The sequence below is a fragment of the Thermobia domestica genome, chromosome 1 (assembly GCF_964235325.1).
Source record: "Thermobia domestica chromosome 1, izTheDome1.hap1.1, whole genome shotgun sequence".
In the NCBI taxonomy this organism is placed as follows: Eukaryota; Metazoa; Arthropoda; class Insecta; order Zygentoma; family Lepismatidae; genus Thermobia; species Thermobia domestica.
In genome coordinates this window covers 395,948,204-395,976,012 of record NC_137454.1, presented here as the reverse complement: position 1 = coordinate 395,976,012, position 27,809 = coordinate 395,948,204, and the positions used below count along the sequence as shown (strand labels likewise).

Sequence of the window (27,809 nt, the reverse complement as noted above, 5' to 3'; positions counted from 1 at the left end):
TCTTTGCAGTGGTATAATCATGTTAGAGTTGTATTAATGCCTACTCCGTAATCAGGGGGTCCTAGGTTCCAACCTGGAGCCGGAAACCTTGACTAAGATGTTACAAATATATAAAGAAATCCAATACGTAAACAAAACTAAATCAAAATAGCCTACCCATCAGGTATAGAAAAAAAAAAGTATTTTTCTGGACAAAGAATGTATTAATTCAACAAGTTAACATGATAATAAATGTATGACTCACCGAGATACACAACTTCACTCAGTGTGTTGGTTGGTGTTGTCTTGGAGTGTAGACAACTTCTTGTAGGTCAAATATCACTTCACGCAAATTGACTTGTCATTATTAATTCGATCATTTAACTTAAAATGGTGTATTTCTCACCACTATGTATGCCTTTCTCAGATTGGTTTGCAGACCCCAGGTTGGAAAAGGCTGTAATACGGGGTAGTAGTTAATGTGTTAATAATATGTATCTGTGATTGTTGTTCGTGGAGGTAGGGTACCTAGTTCTTTTCCCCTATCGTGCGTATGCGAAAGTAGATTTTAATATAAAAAAAAAAAAAAGTTAATTAAAATAGTTTAACGTTCCACGATTAACACTAAGGCTAAGGAAGATTTAGCACATGACTTTTGGGTTCCAGACCCGAAATTCATGTCCATCAAATTCCATAAAAATATTGAAAAACTTCACCCAGTCAAGAAATTCTCCGCAGATAAGCACCAAAATTTAAGTTTTCATTTGTTATCTGTAATAATGAAAACTTAACCTTTGATCCACTGACCCAATACTGACCGTGACCCACAGAGCTCCTTCGTGGCTAAACGGTTAGCGTACGCGCCTTTGGCGTGGGAGACCCGGGTTCGATTCCCGGCGGGAGCTCGTGTGGTTCGAATTCCACGTTAATCAGTAGATCCACGTCTCATATAGCCTCGCTGCTGAGCGGGACGTTAAATTCAAAATCAATTCAACCAATCGTGACCCACGACTCACGTTACTCACTCCGATTTCTCTGCAAATTGGGGTAGGGGGGCATTCAGATGCAGAAAGCATATATGAGGATTTTTAAAAGACAAATCGCATTCAAATTATGCCAAATATTATAAATTTACAAATACAATGATGGGGCCCACATGAGCTTTGGGGGGCCCGGCCCCTTTCCCCCCCCCAGGATCGGCGCCCTTGCCAACTCTGACCACTGTGACCTACTCTGACGCACCATCCACCGAAACCCATCATCATCAACTCTGACACATGATCCACTCCCTCCTCCCCACTGACTAAAGAGTTTACAGTTGTAATAAAACAAGGCAGTGAAATTATCACTAATCGGAGTTTGAATTTCTACGGTCAATCACTCAAGTATCGCTTTGTTACAATACCGGTGGATCTGACCTTTACGATATAAAATGGTAAAGTGTTTGTCATGGGCCACATTACGATTAATTTCAATTTAATTATCATATATAACTATTTCCTTTTTGAATTACAGATACTTTTCAGTGGAAAATAGGATGAAATTTGAAAGTCTCAAAGCAAGGTAAAGCAGGCCACCGTAAAGAAAGAAAAAAAAAGAGAGAGAGAGAGATTCAATCACAAATCTTGATCCATAACCCAGTGACCTACTCCATCTCTGGTCTGTAATACCGTACCGATGTATGAGCTCCTCCGTGGCTAAGCGGTTAGCGTACGCGCCTTTGGCGTGGGAGTCCCGGGTTCGATTCCCGGCGGGTGCTCATGTGGTTCGGATTCCACGTTAATCAGTAGGTCCACGTCTCATATAGCCTCGCTGCTGAAAGGGACGCTAAACTCAAAATCAACTCAACGTACCGATGTATGTCTCAATTCTTTCTCTTTTCCCGCCAGTATTAACGTTGATTTGTTGCTTCCTTACATTGTCCATAACAGCACACCTTTTTTTTTTTTTTTTAAATATGTCCCAACATATGGGAAAGACAGAAACGTATGCTGAGGGAGGCATGAAGTGGAGAAATGCAAAAGTTCCCTTGCATCTGTTAGGTTGCGCAGAATGAAAATACTAACGCAACAGTATAAAAAGCTTGGTAAACCTATTAAAGCACGTAAAATCACGCCGGAGGAAGCTACAAAACATAGTCTACTGCAATAAGCAAAACTTACTGTTAGACTTAAATTAATTTAGCGAGAAAGCCTGGCCTCTTAGAAGTTGGAGGTTCAACTAATGTGATGGACTTGGAGTTTGCCGTGAAAACACATTATGGTCCCTTGATGTCTGTAAACGTTCAACGTTCCTTGTAATATAAAGTACTCCTGGGAAACTGAGACTCTTGACATTTTCCAACAGTGATTATGAATGTTGTTAATTTCAATTCATTTCTATTTCACTCTTTCTCGCGTTGAAATGTTAACAAATTGCGATATTGAGCTACATTTTTCGATATAACATTAGAGACATTTTTCAAGTGGCCAAATATCAAGACGCATAGAATATAATTAATAATTAAGGTGGTTTTTATTCTACCAAATTTTCACCAAAAGTCATAGTCGTAACAACGATAATGAATGGAATGGGGAAAGTGGGAGAAAACGTGAAAATCCATTCACATGTTTGTCCATCACAAAGACCAATTGGCACGAGCTGGAATCAATCCGGGAGACCGCACACACCTAGAAGCAAGAAATGCTCCACCATTGAGTCATTCCGACCTCTATGGAAAAGTAGAGTTTAGGGATGATGGCACATCGTTACATATGTTACGTAAAATCCTTCCGACGAGCCAAACTCAATGTAAATAATAAATGAAGAAAATATTTCTCGCTATGCATACCAGTTAAATAAACACACTGCTGAACAGGACTGCACTTATTTAATATAAAAACACATTTACACGTGACGTTTCGGTCTTCTAGCTAAGATCCTCATCAGACGTAAACTCAGATCAGATCCACACGACGTGTACGTCTGCTGAGGCACTTGGCTAGAAGATCGAAACGTCACGTGTAAATGTGTTTTTATATTAAACTAGCTGAACCTGCGTTCTCTACACAGCGCATTATTCGCATATGAGCATAAATCTCCTTATCATTCCTTACAACGTCTCTACATGTCCCTTTACAGACACAAGTGAAAGACGTAAAGGGGATACATTTTTCGATTATTTTTTCTCAATATCTTGCACCGTTTGCAAGATTTGAAACTGCTTCCGGTTGGAGTTTCTAATTCATGTATGACCAGTGTTTTCTTTCTTCTTGCATGCAGTATGTAATAAGCAAATACATTACATACACAATTAATTATAATGTCAGTTATATATGGTATTCATTTGGCAAAACACTCAAAAAAAAAAAAAAAAAAAGGTTCATCTTAGACTGGCGAAATGGTTATCCTTCCTTTTCCATTATTATTTGGCCATGAAACAAACCCCTGAGACATATACAACCCCTATATACAACAGTGTGGTGTTGGAATATATAATGCTTAGGATGTGATGCTTTATTTTTTTCTTAATTTCAACACTTCCAATGTATCCGTAAAAATGTAATAAAAAAAATAGTGCCAATGTTATTTTACATGTTCAATTAGAACTGGACAATCTACATGAAATTTGCAATCGATCAGTGAAAACGTCATCTTTCTAGAGCCTGTAGTTTCCGAGATCTCATTGTCGAAAGGATTGCCCACAAACATATAAATGTAGTTTAAAAGAGCTCCAAAGATGGCAGCACAATTCATTTGCATTTATTTCGAAGAAGGCTTTATTAAAGGCAAAGGCCTTTGAATAATAATTTAAAAGGATAAACTTTGTGAAAAATATTTCTTTAAGTAATTTATTTAAAGTACACTCTTTTAAAAAATATTTGTCTTTGTTATAAACGTGAATCAAAGGTTTGAAAGCTAAGGTTATAGGTGAGAGCTCGGTCGCTCTTAATTCGTACTGTAGCATTTCAATAGATAGATAAGTCAGTCTTGTTCAGCAGTGTGTTTATTTTTCTGATTTTATTTGCAAGACGTATGCATACCAGTTGTAGGTAAGACGAAAGTTTAATTCCAAGGAATACTATCAGTTTCTCCCGTATTGCACTGCCCTGAAGAAAAAAATGTTACAACATTAATAGTCTGTTTTATGATTCTGTTTTGCATATATACAATGCATTGTTTAGATTTTTCATACACATTGTAGACCATATTTTAAAAGTTTCCATTGTTAGGTCAGATTGTTTTTTGTACAGAAATCAAGGCTCTAGAGATTAAAATCCAAATATCTTGACTATGGAGACATCTAGCATTCCTTGTGTGCTCCAACACACTAAGCAAAACAAATAATAAGCGTAAATAATGCGTAGTTAATTCTACATTCGAGTATCCTCGAATAATGAGCCGTGCAGGCCTTCGTAAGAAAATTGCACTTATTACGTAACATTAATATACGAAGTATTCAACTTGTCACTAATTGGAGGTTGCACCGTGTTTCTTTTTCTACTTCTACATATTATGAGCTGTCTCTTTGACTTAAATAGCACTCGGGGAAAGCAACTCAACGTTTGGAAGAAGACAGTTTTAGATAGACCAAGAAGGAAGGAGGGTGAGGCGAAAACAAGCGATCCGACGAAGTTCATGAACTTATTATGAACTCGTACAACATACACGCCCTTATAACGCTCTGTGGAGGTCTCATATTCACTCTGTCCTTACGCAAGTTCACAGTGTAACCGAGCTGCCACAACCAGATAGTATGTTGGATATACCCACACCAACAACTAACCTTCACCTTATCTCCATTCGCATTCAACTCACGGTGTGAGAGCCAATTGAACACATACCTCCACAAAAACCGACGGAACTTCCTTGGTTACCTTTATAATATAGTGGATTTGAATACAGAGATAAAAGTATTGTTGGGCTCAGCAGCCCGGCGTTATTCATATTCTACGCGATTTTTAAAATGTATTTTTATTATTATATTGCTGTAAAGAAATTTAAAGAAATTTGCTTTTTAAAACTTCTACTTTTAAGCTCTACTCGATAAATAACTGTAAATAATTTACTAGGGATGTGGGCACGAGTTGAGCTAAAATTCTACTCGACTCGAAATCAACTCGGGTAAGGTGTCAACCGAGCAAACAGCTCGAGCCGGCTCGGTTGGGTGAGCTGTGAGTCGAACTGCTCGTGCCGTTGGCAACATTAAACCCGGGTCGAGCAGTTTTGAACATTTTTGACCGGCGCCCTATAACTTTGAACAATTTTTGACTCGAGTTCGAATACTTGCTTCTCCGGAACTCAAACCTAGAACCTCGTGATCGATATGCTTGCCTCCTGTAGACTTCTCAACGACAGAGATTGGCAGTCAAGTACTTTTTAGTATTCAGATACAAACCGCCTATCTTGCATGGTTATACACACTGTTGGTATAATAATAATACTAATGAGTAGTAGTAGTAGTATCATTGGTAATTATATTGTCTGTGTAGGGTACTTGAAGAGAGTATTTGAAACTATACAAGATTTAGCTCGATTTGGCTCGTTTAGGCTCGACTCTACTCTAAACTCGACCCGAATTCGAGTCAAGTTGAAGGAAATCTTTTGAGCCGAGTGTTCTCGAGTCGAGCTCAAAGATGTCTGTTTCGAGTCTCAAAGAAAACTTGCTCGTGCCGATTCCTACAATTTACATATAATATTCCAATAAGACCAGGTTATAAATACTCGCTATCCTCTGTATATCTTGAAAAAGATTGTTCATAGTTTTTCATTCTATTTAAAACTAATGTAAGTTATTTTCTCATGCCGTATAACAACAATGATAAAAATTACGAGTACAAACTGCTATTGTTTGTGATATTTGCGGACATCGAAACTTATGCGAACATCAGAGCTTTTTATAATTATCTGATTGTTAGCTCTGATAATACATAATAGCATTTAAAATTAAGTTGATAAGTAGGCTTGAAACTGTCACGGTCTACTGATTTAGTGTACAGTAAGTATGCTATATACGTATGCATATATTGTGATAAAAACGCTTATTTTATGTAAATTTGTTTCTACGTGCTTCGTTCACACATAGCGTGCATTCCTAACCTTCTTTACATAATTGCTGTTAGGTTTCAACGTCTGCTATAAAACGCGAAATTAATCCTTAACATCTTCGCGCATATTGACGGAAATACATAATTGTGTAAGACTCTCAAACTGAAGTATGGGAAATTGTTTTGATAAAATAACTGTGGCCATGGACAGGTATCAAAAGAAAATATTGAAAGATGCTGACACTTTTAAAGGACTTTGGCTTAGTGACTCCGTCATATATTACTGTTAGTTATTTTTACTGTCCGTGTGTCCGTCTGAGGACGCAAAACCTGAAGGAGTACTTCATGGATCACCATCAATTTTGGGCGTACGCGCCTTTGGCATGGGAGACCTGGGTTCGATTCCCGGCGGTAGCTCATGTGGTTCGGATTCCACTTTAATCAGTAGAGCCACGTCTCATATAGCCTCGCTGCTGAAAGGGACCTTAAACGCAAAATCAACATCCACCACAATCAATTTTGGCCAGGATTTAGAGGGGCCCGAACTTAAGAATTGAAATGAAATCTTTAAGTTTTACGTCCCACGATTATGCCGGCTAGGCTAGAGGAGATGATGAGAAGTGGATTAAATGGTGGAATGAAAGCGGGACGAAACGGGAGAATCCCGAAAAAATCCACGTATGCGGTGATTGTCCAACACAAAGCTCACCTGGTCCGAACTTAGGAAACGAGTTTGTTGTTAGTTGTGATACATCCAGTTGATCCTAAGAAACGGACGATCAAAAATACGAAACGACGTAGTAGTTATGGATAGCATCCTTGCTTGATAGATTAGTCACAGTGTTGTAGCGGTTAGCGGGTTAGTATAATGCTGAGAGCGCAAAATACTAACTTGTCCGTGGAATAAAATGAAGTTAAAGGACTTCCTACTTGACAAACGTAAAGACTTAAGTATTTTCTGTTTTCAGATATCAATTTATCTGAAAGTGTCTTTAAGCCTAATATTTAAAATGTGATGTTTGTAACAAGGTTCATCTTCAAAACAACTGAAGTATTAATTACGACATTAATTGGTCATTAGGTGTATAGAAGGGGTGGTGACAACCCCTTTAACTTATAATTAACAATCCTTTTTTTATCTAATTCGAAATAATTATATGCATATATATATATATATATATATATATATATATATATATATATATATATATACATACAGGAATATACCGTGTCCGTGTCCATACTAGAGAGTGTCCGCTTTAGAGAGATTTGTCAACATGGTTTTTCCTATTACAGTGTTTGGGGATTACAAAATATGTCCGTTATGAGAGGTGTCCGCTTTATAGAGGTGTCCGTTAGTAGAGGTTTCACTGTATATATATATTGCTTTGTTATATTGCAAAATTTTATAATTATTGTTAGAATTTGCATAATTGTTATGGTGTAAGCTATTTATCGTTAAGCAGAAAAATCCAATTCTATTGTAAAATCATATATTAACCCTCGGACTACCAACGAAGGGGGGGGGAGACTTTGTGCCCACCTCAGTATATTTTTTGTAATTACTGTTTTAATCGTTTCTTTAAAATTGTAAGAAAATATGTTATTGTTCAAAATCTTTAGCTAAAGCGTATATCTTACGGTCGTTCCAATTGAATGTGTGTGTGTCTCATAAAATTTGCTATTTTAAGTTGATGGGTACTAAGAACCCCCCTCCCATTGGCAGGAGATATGACTGATATTTAGAAGTATCACTACTAGATGGCAGTATAATAAATAGCTGTCAGTCTTATCCCGTATATTGCTCACTTTAGTCTCTGTAGATTTTTGTAAGAGATTCTAATTTGTTTCTTTTGCGAGATATATTTAATCTTAATAGGTGGGCACAAAATATCCCCCTTGGTAGTCCGCGTTACAAAAAAAAAAAAAAACCTTGGTAGTGCACGGGTTAAAAGGTTGTTCACCATCCTTTCTATATTTACATAAATATATAGAAGTTATATACAAAATGTCTCTGTAAAAATAAAAGTAAGAAATAATTATTTGCTTTTCTCTATCCTGATTACTTGTACTATTATTAAGTTGGTTCTTACGTGACTAAGTGGCTATCGCGCGTGGTTCCAGATTCGATTCTCGGACACAAACCCGAGTAGTATTCTTGATTTCGATTTCAGTAGTAAGTTTCTTCGTTCTGGAAAGATACATCAAAACCCAACCAATAAATGAATAATGAGATAATTGGGATACTTAAACAAAAACAAATACATCGAAAGAGAATGAAATATTCAGAATATAATAAAATGATGTTTAGACAACTCAGAAAACAATCTAAGAAAATGATTAACAGAGCATGTAAGCTAGAATGTTATGCTTGATGATGAAGAGGACGTTAGGTCCTTGAAACTGTAACACATTGTAAGTATAGTTTTTAATATATTTCATTCTGCTCTGATCAGAACTATGTTTTATTTGTTATGTAAAATCATATATTGATATTAGACAGCATGGCTTTTTCCCAGGAAGGTCAATTATTTCCAATTTAATGACGTATACGCAATACACTCTGTGTTGTACTTGCCATATATTTTGATTTTTCTAAAGCTTTCGATAAAGTTAATCATTCAGTTCTATTGCTAATGTTATCTAATATGGGTTTTTCAAATCAGTTCCTGTCTCTATTGAAATCTTATTTAGTAAATCGTACTCAATGTATAGTTTACAATAATTTTGAATCTGCTGTATTTGTGGCAACTTAACCCTGGAACTCCAGACATATTTTTATACCTTTGTGTACCAGTCGGGTCCAATGGACCCACAGTAATATATTGAGACCCTCTAACCATATAATTAAATTTTTGGGAGAAAATGAACAACGAAATACTGAACAATGTCATTTGAGCTATGTATTTATGACGAATTAATAAAATACACTTCGTACTTATTGTAGTTATACCGTACACTAGAAATATGGTAACCTAGCAGTATTACTATTTCTTTATATGAGCTCAAATAGAAGTTAACATAATGAAATAGTTTATGAATTTTTAGGCATAATGAAATAGTTAACCTTTTATACTTGAAATACCTGAAATATACCTGAAATAGTCAACTTTTGTACTTCTTTGGACAGTACGAAACTATCATGGCGTCCTGTTGCAATCCAAACAAACTGCTCCCTACAGCCCTACTTTTATCCGCTTTGGTAAATGAAGTTGGGAGTTCTGGCTTACTCTTCCGTATAGTTCCGAAGTAGGTGAGTTTTCGTTCCTTCAATTTACGTGCAAGAAAAAGACTTGTAAAGAAGTTATTCCCAGTAATATTTCTACCACTGCCAGCAATTTCTTCTGTCAGTTGAAGAACGACTCTTTCCCCTTGATTTACTTCTCTTCCCTGTTCTGGACTTTTTCCGCTATATATTTGCATCTTCCACACATAGCTTGTGGTGCTATCACAAATAACCCAGAACTTTATTCCATGTTTACCCGATTTACTCGGTATGTATTGCCGAAAAGGCACGAAAAGTCTCAAGCTGTTCGTCCACCGTCATGTTATCTCCCGGAATATAAGCGTCCTGTAGAGTTTTAACCCAGTCTTCAAACACTGCACGAATTGGAGATAGTTTATCATCAGGTATTCTCTGGCGCCTAAGCTCTGCATCATCAAAACCTGGAGCGGAATTGATTTCTTGAAAACGATTCCTGCTCATAATGGAATTGAAGATAGGCCGACCGTTTTTCTTACTCCAGAACTGCCTAGTTTCTTCATTGTTTGATTTTTATATCCTAATAAGTATTAACATGCCGATGTATTTCTCAAGTTCCTCAACACTACCAGGTTTCCAGTCACGAGGAAATTTTATCCTACCTTCCTTGTTAGTCAACTTTCAAATTGTTTCCAGAATGTTCTTACGAAAAAATAGACAAAAAGCAGATTTCTCATCAACTTCCCTGTTAGCATACTGTGTAGGACCACGGTCCTTTCTAGTTACATTGGCAGCACCAGCACGCCCGCGACTGGTAGAACATTAGAATTTAGTACCTCTCACTATGCCACTTCTAGAGCGGAATATTGCTTCATCTTGCACGTCGCTGTCACTAACATAAGAAAAACCACTCTCACATGCAGATAACTAATAATTCACAGTCCACTTCTCCATCATCTGTCGAATCACCAGAAAAATCCTCCTCTTCTGTCAACAGACATTGGCGTATGTCGTTATCGGAAAGTCCGCCACGTGCCATTATCCTCACACACTAAATCCAATGACTAAAGTGAAACGTGCACTGGCTGGTTTAGAATATATTATAGATAGAAATTTATAATATGCCCCTGAGAAGTGGTGTCAGGAAGAAAACACCATAAACCAGTAGGCATTACGTACAAAAGAAATAGTTAGTTAGGAAAATTTACTAAAACTGCATTAAACTCCTTTATAAATAAAACATTTTTAAACATAATACTGATAACAAAGAATAAAGAACACGCTGACATTAATTCTGTCATCTATGCTCCACAATGTAAATCATAACTTAAGTTAAACCAGTATTTATATTTAAAGTATACAGTGGGTCCACTGGACCCACCTGGTACACAATGCTATAATATTTTATATACACCACCTGACTTAAAGGAGCAAAGTATTTCTGACATAACATGCGAGAGGAGCACCATAAAGAAAAAGTCACGGAATATTAGCGACCACTCACGTAAACTTACTCTGTAATTAATAAACGAAAAGTCATATGGGTCCAATGGACCCGTTTGGGACTCCCAGGGTTAAGGAGTACCACAAGGTTCAAATCTAGGCCCATTATTGTTTGTGATTTATATTAATGATTTACCATCAAGGGTCAAATTTGCGAAATGCATTATGTATGCAGATGATATAAAATTGTATGGGGAAATAAAAGGTAACGATGATATTATTGCTATGCAAAATGATGTAGGTTCACTTTATAAATGGTCAGTTGAAAATTATTATTGTTGACAGTTTAATATTAAAAAGTGCTTATATATTTTTTTCAACCACAAAACGCTCATATAATACATGCTACACAATAAACAGACAACAGCTAAATATGCGTAGATTTGGGGTAGTAATGGATGATTGATTAACCTTCAAAGCTCATATAAATGAAGTAAAAAAACAAGCTTATAGAAAGTTGAATTTCATAATTAGGAATGCTTTTGATTTAAACGACATTAACAGCTTCAAACTACTGTATAACACATTAGTTAGAAGTAAGCTGGAGTATGGTTAATCTGTGTGGATTACATCTTGTAAGTTGAATTCAAGTAAATTAGAAATGATTCAAAAGAAATTTTTACAATTTCTTTACTTTGAAATATCATATGTCTGCACTAAGAGTAAGGATTTCATACTCCAATTTATTGTCTGAATTTCAATATATTAGCGTTGAGGATAGGAGTGGTATACATCAGCAAATTTTGTTATATAAAACTGTAAACTATAAGATAGATATTTTAGAATTTTTGGAAAATATCTCATTTAATGCTGTTGGAATTAGAAACAGGAATAGAAATTTATTTAAATATGATATTCCTAGAACTGAAAAATTCAAGAACTCTCCTTTAGTATGTTTGTGGAAACTATATGACCTATCAGCAAAAGATCCAGTTTTGGATTTAGGAGTTCCTTTGACAACATTTATAAAAATCATATAATCTTTAATTAAAAATTCAAATGGCTAAGTATGAGTATTATATAAGTATCCTTGTAAAATCTGAATTTTAGTGTTATTTGACACTCGTCATTGTTAATATGATGTTATTAATAAAATATGAGTTCTTCTACATGAATATTAGATTGAGATTACTGAATGGTAGATTTTTGTACGTATATAGAAATTAATTTAGATTACTTCTTTTCATTGCCTAGTATTATTTTCATATTTTTTTTTTTTTACTATGCATGTAATTATTATTTTGTGTCATATAACATGTACACCCATGTCGAAATTTATTGTCGCATGTCTATAAATACGTTGTTGTAGGAATATAATTTGATAACGAATTCGCCCTGTATTTCTTCTAATGTTAATATGTGTATAATCGGTAAAGACATGTATGTGGCAAATTTCATGTCAAAAGAGCAGTAAGTAAGAACAAGAAAACGAAAATAAAACTTCCTTGTCTATTTAGCAACATTTTGCTTTACTCATTCTAATTTTCGTAATTATAATTCTTTTCCTATAAAATTTACCACAAATATACATTTCCCGATTATACACATAGTATCAGTATTAAAAGTGCCCTGCAAATTCATTATCAAATTATATTCTTACAAGAAGACAATTATAGATATGCGACAATCACTTTGGACAGGAGTGTATATTATTTTATTGTATTGTTTATTCATATATATCTAATTTGTGTAAGCAGTATTCATAAGCCTTCTTTAATTGGAGTTATTTACTCTGTTGAAGGCATAAATAAATAAATAAATAAAGTTCGTTAAACAGGATGTTTCTGAGTTGATGTACACACCTTGAGCATTACATTCTTTAATAGCGTTTTAAAAATGATTCTCCGTAGGTTACATGTGTGTTTACAGACTGTATTTTAGTCGTCGGTGATAATTAGACAATAAAAACTTTTCATTAAGTTAATGAGCTACGTTGAAGGTGCGAGAGAGCAGTTATGAGACCACGTTTGTTTTATAAGCTTCTACAGCACCTGTAGCCGTAATTAAGAATGTGAACGATGTTAATGGATATTTTTTTAAAGTAGAATGTTTTCGTTTGTAGGCAAGGTGTGAAGTGTGCAACGAATGAAAAAAAAAAAAACTCATCAGTGGCGTACATAGAATTTCATCAAGAGGGATGGGCGCTGTTTCGTCCTCACGATACATGATACTGTGCACTTTTCCCGTCTCTGTCCCATGGTTAAACCCTGTAGGCCAAAGGAGACTGATGTTTAATGAAAATAAATGATTATGAAATGATTGGTGGGAACTCGGAAAAAAATAAAAAATAAAAAAAACTCACCGACACGATGATGTCCACTACAAACTGAAATGACTTTTGGAATCGAACCAAGGACTGCTTAATTTAATCTGAGCTCTAACGTCTATTGTAACCAGAAAGAGACTACTACTGCTACTTCCTAATACATAGCAAGAACAGTTTCTTTGATATGAATCTAGTGCCCTAAACTTCGGTTTATTTTCGGCTTCAAATCCTTTCTTAAAACAGAAGTTTTAGAAGTTGTCGTGCCAGTTTATTATTGAATTTTGATAGAGCAAAACAGAGGTTAATATATTGAGGGATATAGATTCAGCAGGAGTGATCGAAGTGAGGCGGTATGCGGTGGTATGTCATACCGCCTCTGGTTTTTCAGTTATGAAGACATACCGCCTCTGGATTCTCAGTGAGTGATCAGAACATACCATTACTGGAGAGTGAATACTAAATACCTTTAATAAATCCATTTTTATACACAGTAATTGACGAATGGCTTTGCACGTAAGATGATTTTATTTCTTATGTAGAAATAATTTCTAAGTCGACAACACATTTTTTTAAAATCTCTTTCCTACCTTTTGTTTTTAAAATGAGATGCCTTCAAAGAAGTTCATCTAGTTTATATTTTGATGTGTCATATTAAATTTTCTTTCTTGTGTGTGTGTGACTTCTTGTGTTAATGGATATAAATGTTGTGTTTTGAGCATGGGCGGATTTAGGGGTTGTTGGAGCGGATCGTCCAAGGGTTTCTAATATCCCTCAGTCGAATAGGGATCCCGGAGTTTTCCGTTAATATTAAAAAATCTGTTTTTGAGCATTTTAGTGTATAATTCTCTATAATATAACAAAAGGGGATATTTTTAATCTTTTTTTTTTTTTTCAGAAAGTTGTTGGCAGGGGATCAAAGTCTGTCCATGTCCCCTTCCCCCTGTAACTACAAAGAAGCTCTCCTTTGGTTTTCAGTCATTATTTAAATAGAAATGCAATTTTTAAGGCAACATAACCTCACTGTATTTCAACATTTAGATAGCCGGCATGTCGAGTCCAAATCGTAATAAAACATACCGCCTCTGCCTTTTTTTCCACTTCGAACACTGTTCAGTAGGCTCAATTCTACCCTTATCGTTTGTTGTTATAATATCAGACCCTTTAGGGTGAAAGTGTACAGTAGTTTCTCATCGTCTTCTACTTTGAATGGAGTAAAAATAGAGAATAAGAAGTTGCAAATGTTGTATCTCATAAGCTCTCAGTGCTTAACATTCAACAAACAACGAATGCGCCACCGTGCCTTAGAGACCTGCTCGGGCCGGGGTCGGCCCGAGGACCGAAGGCCGGTCCGGCCCGCCTCTGTTATCTCTTTGGGCCGGGCCGGGCTTGGGCGGGCCGACACTGATTTCTCTTCAGGTCGGGCCGGGCTACGGCCGATTAATTGCAATTCTTTAAATAATTATTAGCTTTCGTTAAACTATAATTAGAATAAAGGCAAACGTTGAAGAAGTGTGCCCGTGAAAAATGTTACAAAATGAAACTTTTAAATTTTATCGGACCCGGGCCGGGCTCGGGCCGAAAATCTCCAAAACTTTTCGGGCCCGGGCTGGGCCGAGGTAGATTCGGGCTGGATTGGGCTCGGGCCGAAAAATTAGCCCGTGCAGGTCCCTACCGTGCCTTCCCATCATTGTTGTTTGTTAAAGTTTATCGTCTCTTTTCATCATTGATTGTATCAGGTGGAATCCAAACCACCGTAATGCATTCAAATTGTAATTCGCCCATCGGGGATCGAATCTGGGATCCCTTGCATCAAAAGAGCATGCGTTAGCCACTAGACTAGCAAGAAGGTCGCCTTTCCCCATTATACAGTATACAATTCACTCGTACAATTTTTTACCTTCACACATGTAAATGTGTAGTATTGGCTACCTACTCCTCTGTAGAATTAAAAGATGGCCGTAATATTGGTCACCTATCCTTGTGTAGAATTAAAAAAGACCATTTGTGTATCTAGTGTAATTTTATTAGGAACAGAATCACCAATCACAGTACTTTTCACTGCTTAACAAATTTATCTGCTTTATCAAGAATTTGAAAGAAAAATGTTTGTTAAATACGATTTCTGTGAAGCCATATTCAGAAAAAGATGCATCGTCGTGTTGTATGGGTCAGAAACATGGACATTACGCAAAAATAATGAAAAATTACTGGAAGCTTTCTAAATGTGGATGTGGAGAAAAATGGAGAGAGCCGAGTGAAAAACAAATGAGAAGGTGTTAGAAATGTTGGGAGAAAACAGCAATTATGGATATTATTAAGAAGAGGAAGAGAAACTGGTTTGGACATTGGCTAAGAATGAACTCTATTATAAGGGACGTGCTAGAAGGTACGGTGGCAGAAAAAAGAGGGAGAGGGCAAAGGAGATATAATTAATGGACGATATCAAAACAGAAAAATCTTACGTGAAGACGAAGAGGTTAGCGAAAGATCGTGGAAGTGTTTCAGTTGCAGGAAGTGACTTCCCAGTAATGGCAGAATACCTATGATAATGATAATAGTTATTATTTGTTAGAAAGACGGAGACCTGAAATGCCATTTTATTTGGTATAAAACTGAGGCAGTTATGAGTGTCGAATATCACTCTCTCCAAAGCCTTTACATTCAGCTTTACGTTATTTAATAAATGTATATAAATTCGAAACGAATGCCATTCTTACAATTAGGATGCCATTATTTTCCTTAATACGGGACAAGAGTTAAAGGCTGTTTCGTCTCGGAAAATGTATCTGTTTCTATTGCCTCGTCTCGTGCGCAATCCTGGATACAATTTATTTATTTATTTATTTATTTAACACAACAGGCTCTAGGCCCAGTTACAGTTCAGTGTGTTCCTTAGAAATGCATTTACCCACAGTTATATACATATAATATTTAACAAGATTGTACCTTTATATTTATACATTATCACATAGAAGTCTATTCTTATATGCCGTCTCCGACACTCCAGAAACACCCATCTCAGATATCCTTTCAATTGCATTGTAGGAAGCACTCATCCTCCATACAGGAGACTTAGCGAGGATATTTGTTCTTGCCTTTTTGCAGTAAAATGTACTGCTATTTCCTATGCGGGTTTTACCTAATGGGACATGCAGTTGAACCTTGGAAGTAAGATTGGGACAGTCAGTTTTTACCATGTAGTAATTTGTGTAAAAATAAAAGATCCGTATGATCTCCGTTGTTTCAGTGTGTGCATTTTGAAGTTTTGTACTGTTTCTGAATATGACTCATATTCTGGATACATGCCAGTTTATATATATATATATATATATATATATATATAAGCAAGTAATTTCAAGAATTTTGATTGTATCTTTTCATATCTATGTGTTTAAGTGTTTTTGGTGACCAAGGCAGAGTCACGTATTCTAATTGCGATCTCAGGAAACAGAAGTAGACTTTCATTAATGTAGCATCGTTTTGAAACGCTTTCCTGTTCTCATAATAAAGGAAGCCAAGATTTTTGTATAAATTGTTAATAATTGTTTCAATATGATAAGTAAAATTTAATTTAGGAGCAAAAAGTACTCCTAGGCGAAAGCAACAAATATTACTAATCATCAGTGGCATATTTAAGGAGGCTTCCGGGCTTAAGCTCCTCAGAAATTTTATTTACTATATTGAAGTAAATGAAATATCTTGCAGAATTTTCACATTTCAAGGCATAAAGTTAGCGAAGCCCCTCCGAAACAAAATCCTAAATACGCTATTGCTAATAATATAATTTAAAATGTAAAATGAAAGCTTAGGGAAAGAACATTGTCGTCTCCAGAGATAGTTTAGATTCATTACAATGAAGCACTTTCTCCATCAGTTGCCCACTTCCTTTCCTTAGGAGTTCATTACTGTAATATTCCTAGTTTTTGAAATCCGTCCTGTCTGCGAGTAGTTGATTTCCATTCTTGGCAGAGCAGTGAGCATTGTCCGAGAAGAGATAGCAACGGTTTTCCATCAGAAGAAGCAAGGAAATTTGGAGAAGAAAAAAAAAGATCATCGTTTGGACAAGGATAATATGTGTCATTCCCGTTATGTTGCAGATGTCTGTTGCTATTGTATGGTTAGCGGCGTGACAGAGGAGCAGGTGAAAGAATTCCCGTGTGTGACCCACGAGTACATGTATCTAATAACCTCGTTCTCACGTACGTGGTGTTGCTGTTCATAATTCACGAGATGTGTGTCAAGAGAATGTCATCTCGAAAAGGTTTTCGTTCAGTTGAGTCTGCTCTCTGCACGTACTACATAGCTCTAAATGCAAAGCACTATTTAACTACCCCTGAGGCTCTGTCCTTACCTTCTCATTACAGGATCAAATTCGCGACGGTTGTAAGTAGTGACGTTAAAATTATTCGAATCATTTATATTTTATTATCTGAATACTCTATTATTCCAATAATTATTCGGGGAATCCATTATTCGAATTACGAGTTATCCGAATTTTAACAGCAGTAGTTAGGGGCCACGGTGGCTCAGTGGTAGAGCGTTCACCTCTGATGCGTGGAGTCCCTGGTTCGATCTCACCTCGAGCCAAATGGACTTTGTGGGAAACAAACACCGTGTGCGTGGGTTTTCTCGAGGTTCTCCCGTTTCCTCCCACTTTCTTCATTCCACATTTCATTCGTTTTTCAATCATCATCATCGTCTCCTTTAGCTTAGACGACAAACGTGGGACAGCAATAGTTAACCGAATTTATGGATTAGTAGTAGTAGCTTTCATTTAGTTCTTGCAGGGCACAAACACACATACATTGCTATTCGACTTCTAAATAATGCTATGCTTAAGTGTCGAAAGTGCTATAGAACAACATTGTCCGTCTGTCGGTAGGTATCAGAACAAAAACGGTAAGAAATACCAAGATGCCATATTCTTCAATCGATTCAGTGTCACAAGGGGAGATTCCATCTCATCCATTAACCCTGTATTCAAACCGGAAGTAGTGTAAATTAATCATTTCCGGTTTCAACGTCTATCACCATAGAGTAGAAATGGTAACAGAGGGCGAGATTTTTTTTTTTTTTTTTTTTTGGTGCAAACGATTCAGCCTCTCAAAACAACGTAGTGGTTGTCCACAACACTACCAAAACCAGAAGTGGTTCAAATTTACTATTGCTTTAGGTTTCAATACTGATTTCCGCAGATCAAAAACGCTAACGGAGATATGTATCTATCTTAACTATAATCCTCCGTAAAACAAGGGTGCACACTCCAACACCTCCTATGCGTTTCTCCTCCAACTGCTCTTGCGCCTTCGACACAACCATTGTATATCTAGTTCCTGCAAGAGCATCTACGAGAAGTTCCTGCGAAAGCTCCCTACTGTTTATGTGGATAGCTTTGGCGTGGGAGACCTGCGTTCAGTTTCCACGTTAAGTTACAAGTCCACGTTTCATATAGCTTTGCTGCCGAAGGGGGGCTAAAGTCAAGCCAAACCGAAAAACCCAGTTCCTGCACTTTCAATGGATTCACGATAATAATAATGTCCCGTTACTCCTAGAAGTTATACAGCACAGCTGGACATACGTGCACGTGTTGTTGCATGTTTTGCCTTCGCTTAATTGACTACTGTGGAAAAAGTCGTGCTTTTCAACCGATTTCAAATAAAGAAAAAAAAACCTATAAATCTTGCCACCAATTGTCTCTACAATCATGTAAACACCTGCCAACCAGTTCAAAAGGCCCTCCTCTCTGACCACGTGATCCTGGGTTTGATTTTGTATGGGAGGACACAAAATTTAATTTCACGATCATTCATTTTCATTAGTCATCCATGTCCTTCAGCGTAGTAAGGAATGTGTTGCATTTATCGGAAATAATATTCAGTCGCCTTCAGTTCACTTAGAAGATAAGCAGTAATGACAGATGTTTATCATAAATTTTCTCAACGTATGAGAGTACGAAGTGTGACAATTGTATCATGGATAGCTCATGGACTTCTTAAATAGCACTTCATGTGTTAAGTTAGGAATCTTCCGAAGTCATTAGCGGGGGGCGTTTAATAAGTCCGTTACTTGGAATAAAAGAATCGTATTTCACACTGCAAATTAATGTTTCTTTTTGATATAATCTCCTTTTAGCTAGATACACTTTGTCCAACATTTTGAACGGTTAGGGCCTTCCAAAAGATAAAATTTGTCAAAAGTTGCAAAATAGGTGTTTTTGGCCATTGTGATCCCTTCATCAGATGCAAATCTTCTACTGAATCACGTCTTCAGGAAAAAATGCATTAATAAGTCTGCTGAGTGTGATGGAGTAGATAGTAGTTTGTAGTGTAATTCGACACATTTAGCCATGACAGCTTCAGAGTTGTGGAACGGTATATTTTCCTTACGAAGTAGAATGTCTTTCTTCGCTAAATTCTGATACTTTTTCACTATTTACGTAATAATGAGGCGTAGTATTGACCTGTAACAGTTTTCACTTTTCCAGCTAATCGATGAAAACGATGTCATGGGAATTTCAAGAGTCTTTCCCATGACATTGCCAGTTATTGGAACAGTTACATCATAATGTAGTCCAAGTTTATATTTAATTCTTCGCTATATTGCCTTATTATGATTGTAAAGTGTTCATTCTCTCTGTATGTTTCTATTACAAGATATACCTCCGTACAATACAATACACGAACTATTATCAGGTAGAAACTGAGCATGTAAACTATGAAAACCAAGTAGAATGACGTGAAAAGTATATCTTCTCATCTAAGTTATTACGAGTATACGGTATCCCACAATAGCTTTCTTTACAAGGTTGGTAGAAAATATTGAATCCAAATCCAAACCCTCGAAGGGAGCACGGTGGCTTAGTGGTAGAGGGCTTACCTCTGGAAAAAATAAAATGAAATGAAATCTTCGGTCCCACTATTATGCCGGCTAGGCTAAAGGAGACGATGATGATGAGAAATGAATGAAGAAGTGAAAGGGAACGGGAGAACCCCGAGAAAACCCCCACACACAATGTTTGTCCACCACAAAATTCACTTGGCGCGAGCAGGGATCGAACCAAGGACTCTATGCACCAGAGGTGAACGTTCTACCACTGAGCCACCGCGGCCCCTGTCTTACCTGTGGATCGTAGGTTCGATTTTAGTTCTGTTAGCATGTGAAATCTCCGTTTTTGGAAGTTTTCTCTGAGTCCTGATGTTTTCTTACATTTTCACCATATTTTACCCACATGTATTGAGCGAGCATAAATAGTGGTTAGCTCTGTTGCTCTGAAGCCTGCAGGTTCTGGAGGTACAACCATCGCGGCTGGTGAACCTGACCAGTGATTGTTATTTTGTAGCCGGCACTTGCACGACCTCAGGTTCACTACACCCAATAAGCCTTGCACTCACTCATCTGAATGATATGAGCCTGATTATATACATACATATATATATCACATGGGGAAAATAGTTTTTGGAAATACTTGAATCCCCTTCGTCCTTAGAACATGTATTTCAATGAAAGCGCAATAATAAATATACAGTTACTGTACTTTTGGCATAAATATTAAAACATCCTACCCCCAACAGAATACCTCTTTAGCGAAATTGATGATTAAAAACCGAGCTTGAAGTGGGTACTATCCATCTTCGAAAAGTCATTTCAAACAGGTAACAAGTTTTCCCGACCAAGAAAACTTTAAATTCGACACAGATCTCAGTCGTTTTCGGTATTTTATTTTCATCTCCCCCTCCCTTCCCTCTGCAAATGGAGATAAACGTAGACTTGAAAGACATTGGAGAATCATTATCAATTTCAGTAACCTCAAAAACTATGGATTTGACAGTAATGTCGGTCGTTTCTTGTCACTTTTATGTCTGCCCCTCCCACTCCTTCTAGGAGTACTCAAAGGGTTTGCCCTCACTTGAGCCTTAACATGGGCTTAAACGGCATCAAGACTGCCACCAATTAACTTAACAATGCTGAAAATTAATTATTTAAAACTAATATCGGTCGTTTTCGATATTTTTACATGTCACATTTTCATCCCCCCTTCCAATGAAGGCTTAAATCTAACCTGAAATATCTTCATAAAATAGTTAATGGAAACTTAAAATCGGAAATATTACTTCAGGAACTATTCTTACGTGTCCCTTCTCGCATAACCCGGAATACCCACCTATTCCATCTTGCTTTTCCTAGGTTGGCAATTATACAGAGGTCTCTCTCTCTCTCTCTCTCTTTTTTTTTTTTCTTCAGAATACCAAACTTACAATCAAGTATCATCTGATGTAGACATTTTTTTCGAACTACCCGGTGAAAGAGCAATTAAACGAGTTTTGACGGAATAATATTACTTTTACACTCTTTTTTGACACTGTTTCATGTTGTTGTTGTTATTGTTGTCTTGTTTTTTCTTTCTTTTGTTAACATTTTCCTGTGTAAAATGGCGAAGTTATGTTGTATCTGGGAATTTGTTCAATAAATAAATATATAAATCGGAGTTTGAACAGCATCTGGAGTGTCACTATTCATCTGAGCGACTGTGAAAACTATGGATGCGACACTAATATCGGTTAGCTTCGATCATTTTGTGTGTCCACCTCCCTTTCCGTAGAGTCCTAGGGTGTCTTACCCCAACTGGAAGCTGAACTTGGAATTTAAAGGGCGCCAAAACTGTTACCAATCAATTTAGGAATCCCGAAAACTAGATTCAACATTAATATCGGTCATTTTCAATTATTTTACATGTCACTCCCTCAAAGAGTATTAAGGAGGGCTGAGTTTGGATTTAAACGAGATCAAAAGTGTCACTGTTAATCTCAGAGACCTCGAAAATTACGGATTCGACACTCATATCGGTCGTTTTCGATCATTTTTATATGTCACCCCTTCTACTCCTCCTAGGTGTGCTAAGGGATTTGTACCTTCATTGGGAGGGTGAAATTAGACTTAAGGGGAATCGGAACTGTCACGGATCCCAAAAACTATGGATTCGATATTATATCGGTTACTTTCGATCATTTTTGTCTCCCCCTAGGTGAGCTAGGGAGTCTTATCCCGACAGTACTCTTTTCCAGACTGTAAGTAACATATGTGCTATGTTTGGTTAAAATTGCTCTGACATTCCTAACTTGAGAACTATGAGGTAGGTTCACATGTGAACAGTGATCGAAGTGAGACGGTATGCCGTGGTATGCCATACTGCCTCTAGTTTCTCAATAACGAAGAGAGAGAATACCGTCTCTGTTTTTTCACTGATAAAAACATACCGTCACTGGAAAGAGAATGCTAATATACCTTTAATAAATAGATTTCTATACAAGATTGACGAATAGCTTTGTACCTCAAAAATTGTATTTATTATATAGAAATAATTTTTAAGTTGGCAATACCAATGTTTTTGTTTTCTTTTTCCTGCTGTTTGCTTTTAAAATGATGTGTCTACAAATAAATTTACGCCTTACTCCTACACAAGGACTCGTTGGTTGTGTTGGTTATTGCATGTAACTGCTGCCAAAGAGTCTGTGTATGAAGAAACTATGTGTAGGGTTTTTAGAACAGTAGAATACATAGTTTGGCCGAACTAGTTAGACCTTTGACAGACTTGCCTTCATGGGTAGATACTCAGAAAGCCACTGGTGTAGCGGGAAACCATTTGCAAATTGTTAATATAAAAACTCGATTTCAGAGCATTTTCGTGTATAATTCTCTGGAAAGTTGTACTGGGGGGGGGGGGAGTTTCTCCATGCTATCCCGCCCGTAACAACAGAAAAGTTCTCCCATGGTTTTGAGTCGTTCTGTACATAGAAATGCGATTTCTTAGGCAACATACCCGAACTGTAATTCAACATTTAGATAGCTGGTATGTCGAGTCAAAATCGTAATAAAACATACCGCCTCTGCCTTTTTTTTTTTTTTTTTCACTTCAAACACTGCATGCGAAGCTTCTGTAGTCTTCCAAACGTTGGGGATTCACCTGAAGTTCTTCATCTGCCATTCCTAGTCTCAATAAGACAGAAGGGATTTATCCTTCGGATGCTAGATCTACATGAAAAAAACCTTTTCTCGCAATCTCCTCTTGGTTTTGCTCTATATTGATTGGTACACTTCTGCCACTTGCGGTCACAAAAGAAAGAATACAACAGAAATTGAACTTTTTACTCGAACACTAAATTCATATATTAAAAAAAAAAAAAATCTTGTTATTACCATTTTGTACTCTGTAGTGATGGATATTGAAAGCGGAAATGATACAGTTCTACCACTTCCGGTTGCAATAAAGAAATAAGAACAGACATTTTTGTTCGATTGCGTTGAATCTATCAGAAAACAGGAGTACGGTGGTTCAGTGGTAGAGCGCCTACCTCTGGTGCGTGGGGTCCCTGGTTCGATCCCGGTCAGGTAAGTTTGTGGTGAAGAACATCATGTCTGTGGGTTTTCTCTCGGGGTACTTCTGTTTCCTCCCATGTCTCATTCCACCAATTCTTGCATCGTCATTCACTTGTTTCGATCTTCCATCTCCGTTTAGCCTAAAGGGCATAATCGTGGGACGTTAAACTGAAATTGTTCATTTAATTTAATTTGTATTATACAACAGTTTTTCGCTACTTTTTTTTTTTAACTGTTTTTGTCGTGATCTCTGTCACAGAGTTGTTTTGTAACACTTCAAATACGTACTTTAGCATAGTTAAGAAGCTTAAAATTTTGTAAGCAGAAATGAAAAAATATTTTAGAACGAACTCCTAAGAAATCCCACAGCATTAACGCCCACGAACAATATGTAGGTGTAAGTGAATGAGAAAAGTAGTGATCAATGAATTGAGTCGTTTCTTTCCTTCAGTAAATACATAGAGCACGCAGTTGAATACCTTGGAGCCTCCTTGATAAAGATTTAAAATACTTTTCGAGTCTGAATCGTCTAAAAACCTTGAACAGCGTGATGCCATAATGAACGCTGCTGATTAAAGTTACCTTCGGAGTTAAATAATTAGTTGATTGAAAAACTTCCCTTCCCAGCCCCTGATCTGTTCCAGGGAGCGGCCGACTGCAGCGGAAGAAGGAAAAATTAATCATCGTCTCTTGCAACGTCGCGGCGCGGCGCCCGATCGTTCGATGGGTCAACTTCACTAAGCGCTTGCTCGCTTCCCTTTAAAAGGCTGCACCACTCATCCTGACCTGATTTCCACATTTTATAGGATAATGGGAGGATGAACAGAAACACTATAGCAGTTCTCTTATTTATAAATCACTATAAAATTATGGAATCAATGGTTTTGAGACATCTCTTGTCTTTCACTCTCAGTTCACTGGAAGTAATATACAATCTTTTGGAGACTCTTTTCAATTTGTTTAGTTAGTGCTAATACTGCTTCAGTAAAACTTTGAATTATGAGGCTTGTATTTAGCACTCATTGTACGCAATTCCAAAGTGGTAACCCACTCCATACTAGATTAGATTTCTTCCGCTCTGATTATGCCTTTTGTTAACGTGTCGTGCCGTAACAAACTTTTTTAAAAAATATACTAGCTGAACCTGTGCTTTCTATACAACTCATCATATACATGTGAGCATGTATCTCCTTGCCATTCCTCACAATATCTATACATGTCCCTTTACAGACACAAGTGAAAGACGTGTTGATAAAAACCGGCAAGGGCTACCACATATACAGGAGATTTTGATCGTTTATTTTCCGATATTTCGCACCGTTTGTAAGTTTTGACCCTACTTCCTGTTGGAGTTTCTAATTCATGTATAATCAGTGTTTTCTTGCTTGCAGCATGTAATAAGCAAATACATTAGATACACAATTAATTATAATGTCACTGATATATAGTGTTCATTGAGCAAAACACTCCAAACAATAAAGATTCATGTTAGCTTGGAGAAATGGGTATCCTTCGTCTTTCATTACATTGGTCTACATATGAAAACTTTTGTTCTGCTGACTGAGATATTTGACTTTTTTTTTTTTTTAATCGAGGTCGCTGATTCCAGTGGTGTCGTTAGTTTTAGCCTATCACGTCAGAATTTTACACAATCGGATCATACTTACACTGACAGGAGTTTCTTATTTGTCCATATATCTTAGTAAGAAAATTATATTAAATATTGTACTATTGCCTTAATATTAATATAAATATGGAACAAGTTATGTTTAAATGTTTTCCAATAATTCTTACGTTTAAATGTTTTCCAATAACTCGTAAAAATAAAATTAAACGTAACAGTGTGTGCTGCCATCTTGTGACATATTTTATAACTACGTTACGATTAATGGTTCTAAAGCATACATGAATTATGCATTTTGTGAAAATACCTGACGTGATAGAGAAAAACGGATTTCATTTTTGGATTTAGCACACTCGGTAGCTTCCAGTCAGCAAAACTGATGTAGACCAGTGTTATAATTTGGCCATGAAAGAAACGCTCGTGAGATATGCATCCCTACATACGCATATGTTGTGTTGGAATGTATAACTCATAGGGTACGATGCTTTACTTTTTTTAATTTCAATACTTCCAGTGTACCCCTAAAAATGTAATAAAGAAATAAGGGTCATGTTTTTTTTTAAATATTCAATTAGAACTGGACAATCTACACAAAATTTGGAATCGACCAGCGAAAACGACACACTTCTAGCACTTGTAGATTTCGAGATCTCATTGTCGAAAGAATTGAAGACAAACATATATATATAAGCCTAGCATTTTAATACACACACACACACACACACACACACACATATATATATATATATATATATATATATATATATATAATACATTTAGTATTTTTATATTAGAAATGTTACTGATATATAGGTTGTCCCGCTACGTTTATGTATCACAGAGAGCAATATTAATGTTACATAGAATAGTGGAGTCTTACATATATCGCATATGTAAGTAGCAAGATGATCTGTAGTTATCGTTCGAAGGGCTTTCTCCATACTTCAATGGATTTGTCGTCTACTACCGATGAGAAGTGTGAGTATCCATATGATCTTTTAGCATTGACAATTCATTGTTGAATATTTTCCAGAGTAGTTAAATTATATTGAACTCATTGTGTTTTATTCTGTTTCCAGATGATGAAGCATGCGTGGGACAACTATGTTCGCTACGCGTGGGGTAAAAACGAACTGAAGCCCATAAGCAAGAAAGGTCACAGCGCCAGTATTTTTGGATCTGGTTCTTTAGGAGCAACCATTGTGGATGGCTTGGATACGCTGTACATCATGGGTCTCATGGAGGAATTCAAGCAAGGACGGGACTGGGTAGCCAACAACTTAGATCTTAGCAAATCAGTAAGTAGTCAGTCATTTGCCTTTATAAAGAAACATTGATCAGGAATTTAATCCTATAGTGATTCCGTGACAGTAGAAGCGAGCGAAAATATGTATCCAAAGTAGCCTAAGTTATCTCTAGATTTACCCAGAAAACGATATATTTATAGTTGTAATAATGATGCCCTCCTAAAGTAAACCTGTACCGAGGAATGTGCAACGGCGCTTATAAAATACCATTATTAAAGGTACTAAGATTCTATTTTATAGAAAAGACAGAATGTATGTAATGATTTTGTATTGATTCTCCTATTCTTAATCTCTTGGTCGTCTAGGTGCACACATACGTACTTCCGCCTTTTAGCTCCTAGCATAATCCATAATTAATATTGTGTAGTTCCGACTTGATTTGACTTGAAGTGCATCTCTAATCTTATTATTTCACTCGATATTATTTAGAGAGAACTAAAGCGCTTCGTCTTGCGCACAGCAAGTCCATGCTTCATGAGAAATGGCTCCTATTGCTATTGTTGGGCGCTCATAATGTTTTTTTTTTTTTTTATACTTGTCAGAAACTTCATTGATTTTTGTGTATTTTATTTGATTAAATAAGGATGAGAGAATGCACATAAACTAGTAATAAATAAAGATTTCACAAACAACTGCAGAAATATGATAGACATAATTAGAGGTCTGCGCGGATGCAGATATATATATTTCTTTTCTGTGCGGATATCGGATAAAGTTGCGGATATGATTTCCCACTTCTGCATTTGAAGACCTTGGATAAGTATATAGATTGTTCATTAATTTCTAATTTGTATCTGTACGGTTTATATTGCATTTTATTTAGCGTAGTTCGTATTTTATCACGAGGAAAGTGATATAATGTATTGTTTCGTTTGAATCAGAGAAACTACAGACTATTTAAAATGTGTTTAAAATTATTTTTGAAATCGGTCTATTATAGAATATGTAAGTCGTACAGGGTGTCCGAGAAGTCCTTCCCTGATTACAGAAATTGATAACTCAGGCTAGAAATAAGATAGAAATATGAAACTGGTGTTGAATTGTTTACAAACTATAAAAGTTTTGGTCACATCAGTACACTTCCACATGAGCACCCTTGGTAGCACGTAGCACATCTAGGCGATATTCAATTTCCATCCACACATTAGCCAACATCACTGGAGGGATCGATGCAACGACTGTGGTTATTCGTTGCTGCAGGGTTTCAAGATCTGGTACACGTGTTCGGTAGACCTCATCCTTGACATAACCCCATAAAATGAAGTCTAATGGGGTTATGTCAGGAGAGCGTGGAGGCCAAGCTGTTGGTCCATCACGACCAATCCATCGCCCAGGAAATGTCCTATCGAGATAGGCACGGACGTCCAAACCCCAATGAGGTGGTGCACCGTCTTGCTGAAATACGACATCGGGGCGATACTGAAGCAGCTGAGGAACAGCATACAGATGCAACATATCCAGGTACACTGCAGATGTGATGGTATCCTCAGCGAAGAAGAATGGCCCGATAATTCGATCGTGCAATAAC

The 27,809-nt window shown here is 36.7% G+C and overlaps 1 protein-coding gene across 1 annotated transcript in view; it reads left to right on the top strand.

The window, feature by feature from the left end:
• Positions 1-27,809, top strand: part of alpha-Man-Ia (alpha-Mannosidase class I a) — a 190,253-nt gene that overhangs the window by 109,121 nt on the left and 53,323 nt on the right. The window contains exon 2 of the mRNA XM_081732706.1: positions 26,054-26,272. Coding sequence (XP_081588832.1) covers positions 26,054-26,272 — 219 coding nt within the window. The remainder of the gene's footprint in view (positions 1-26,053; positions 26,273-27,809) is intronic.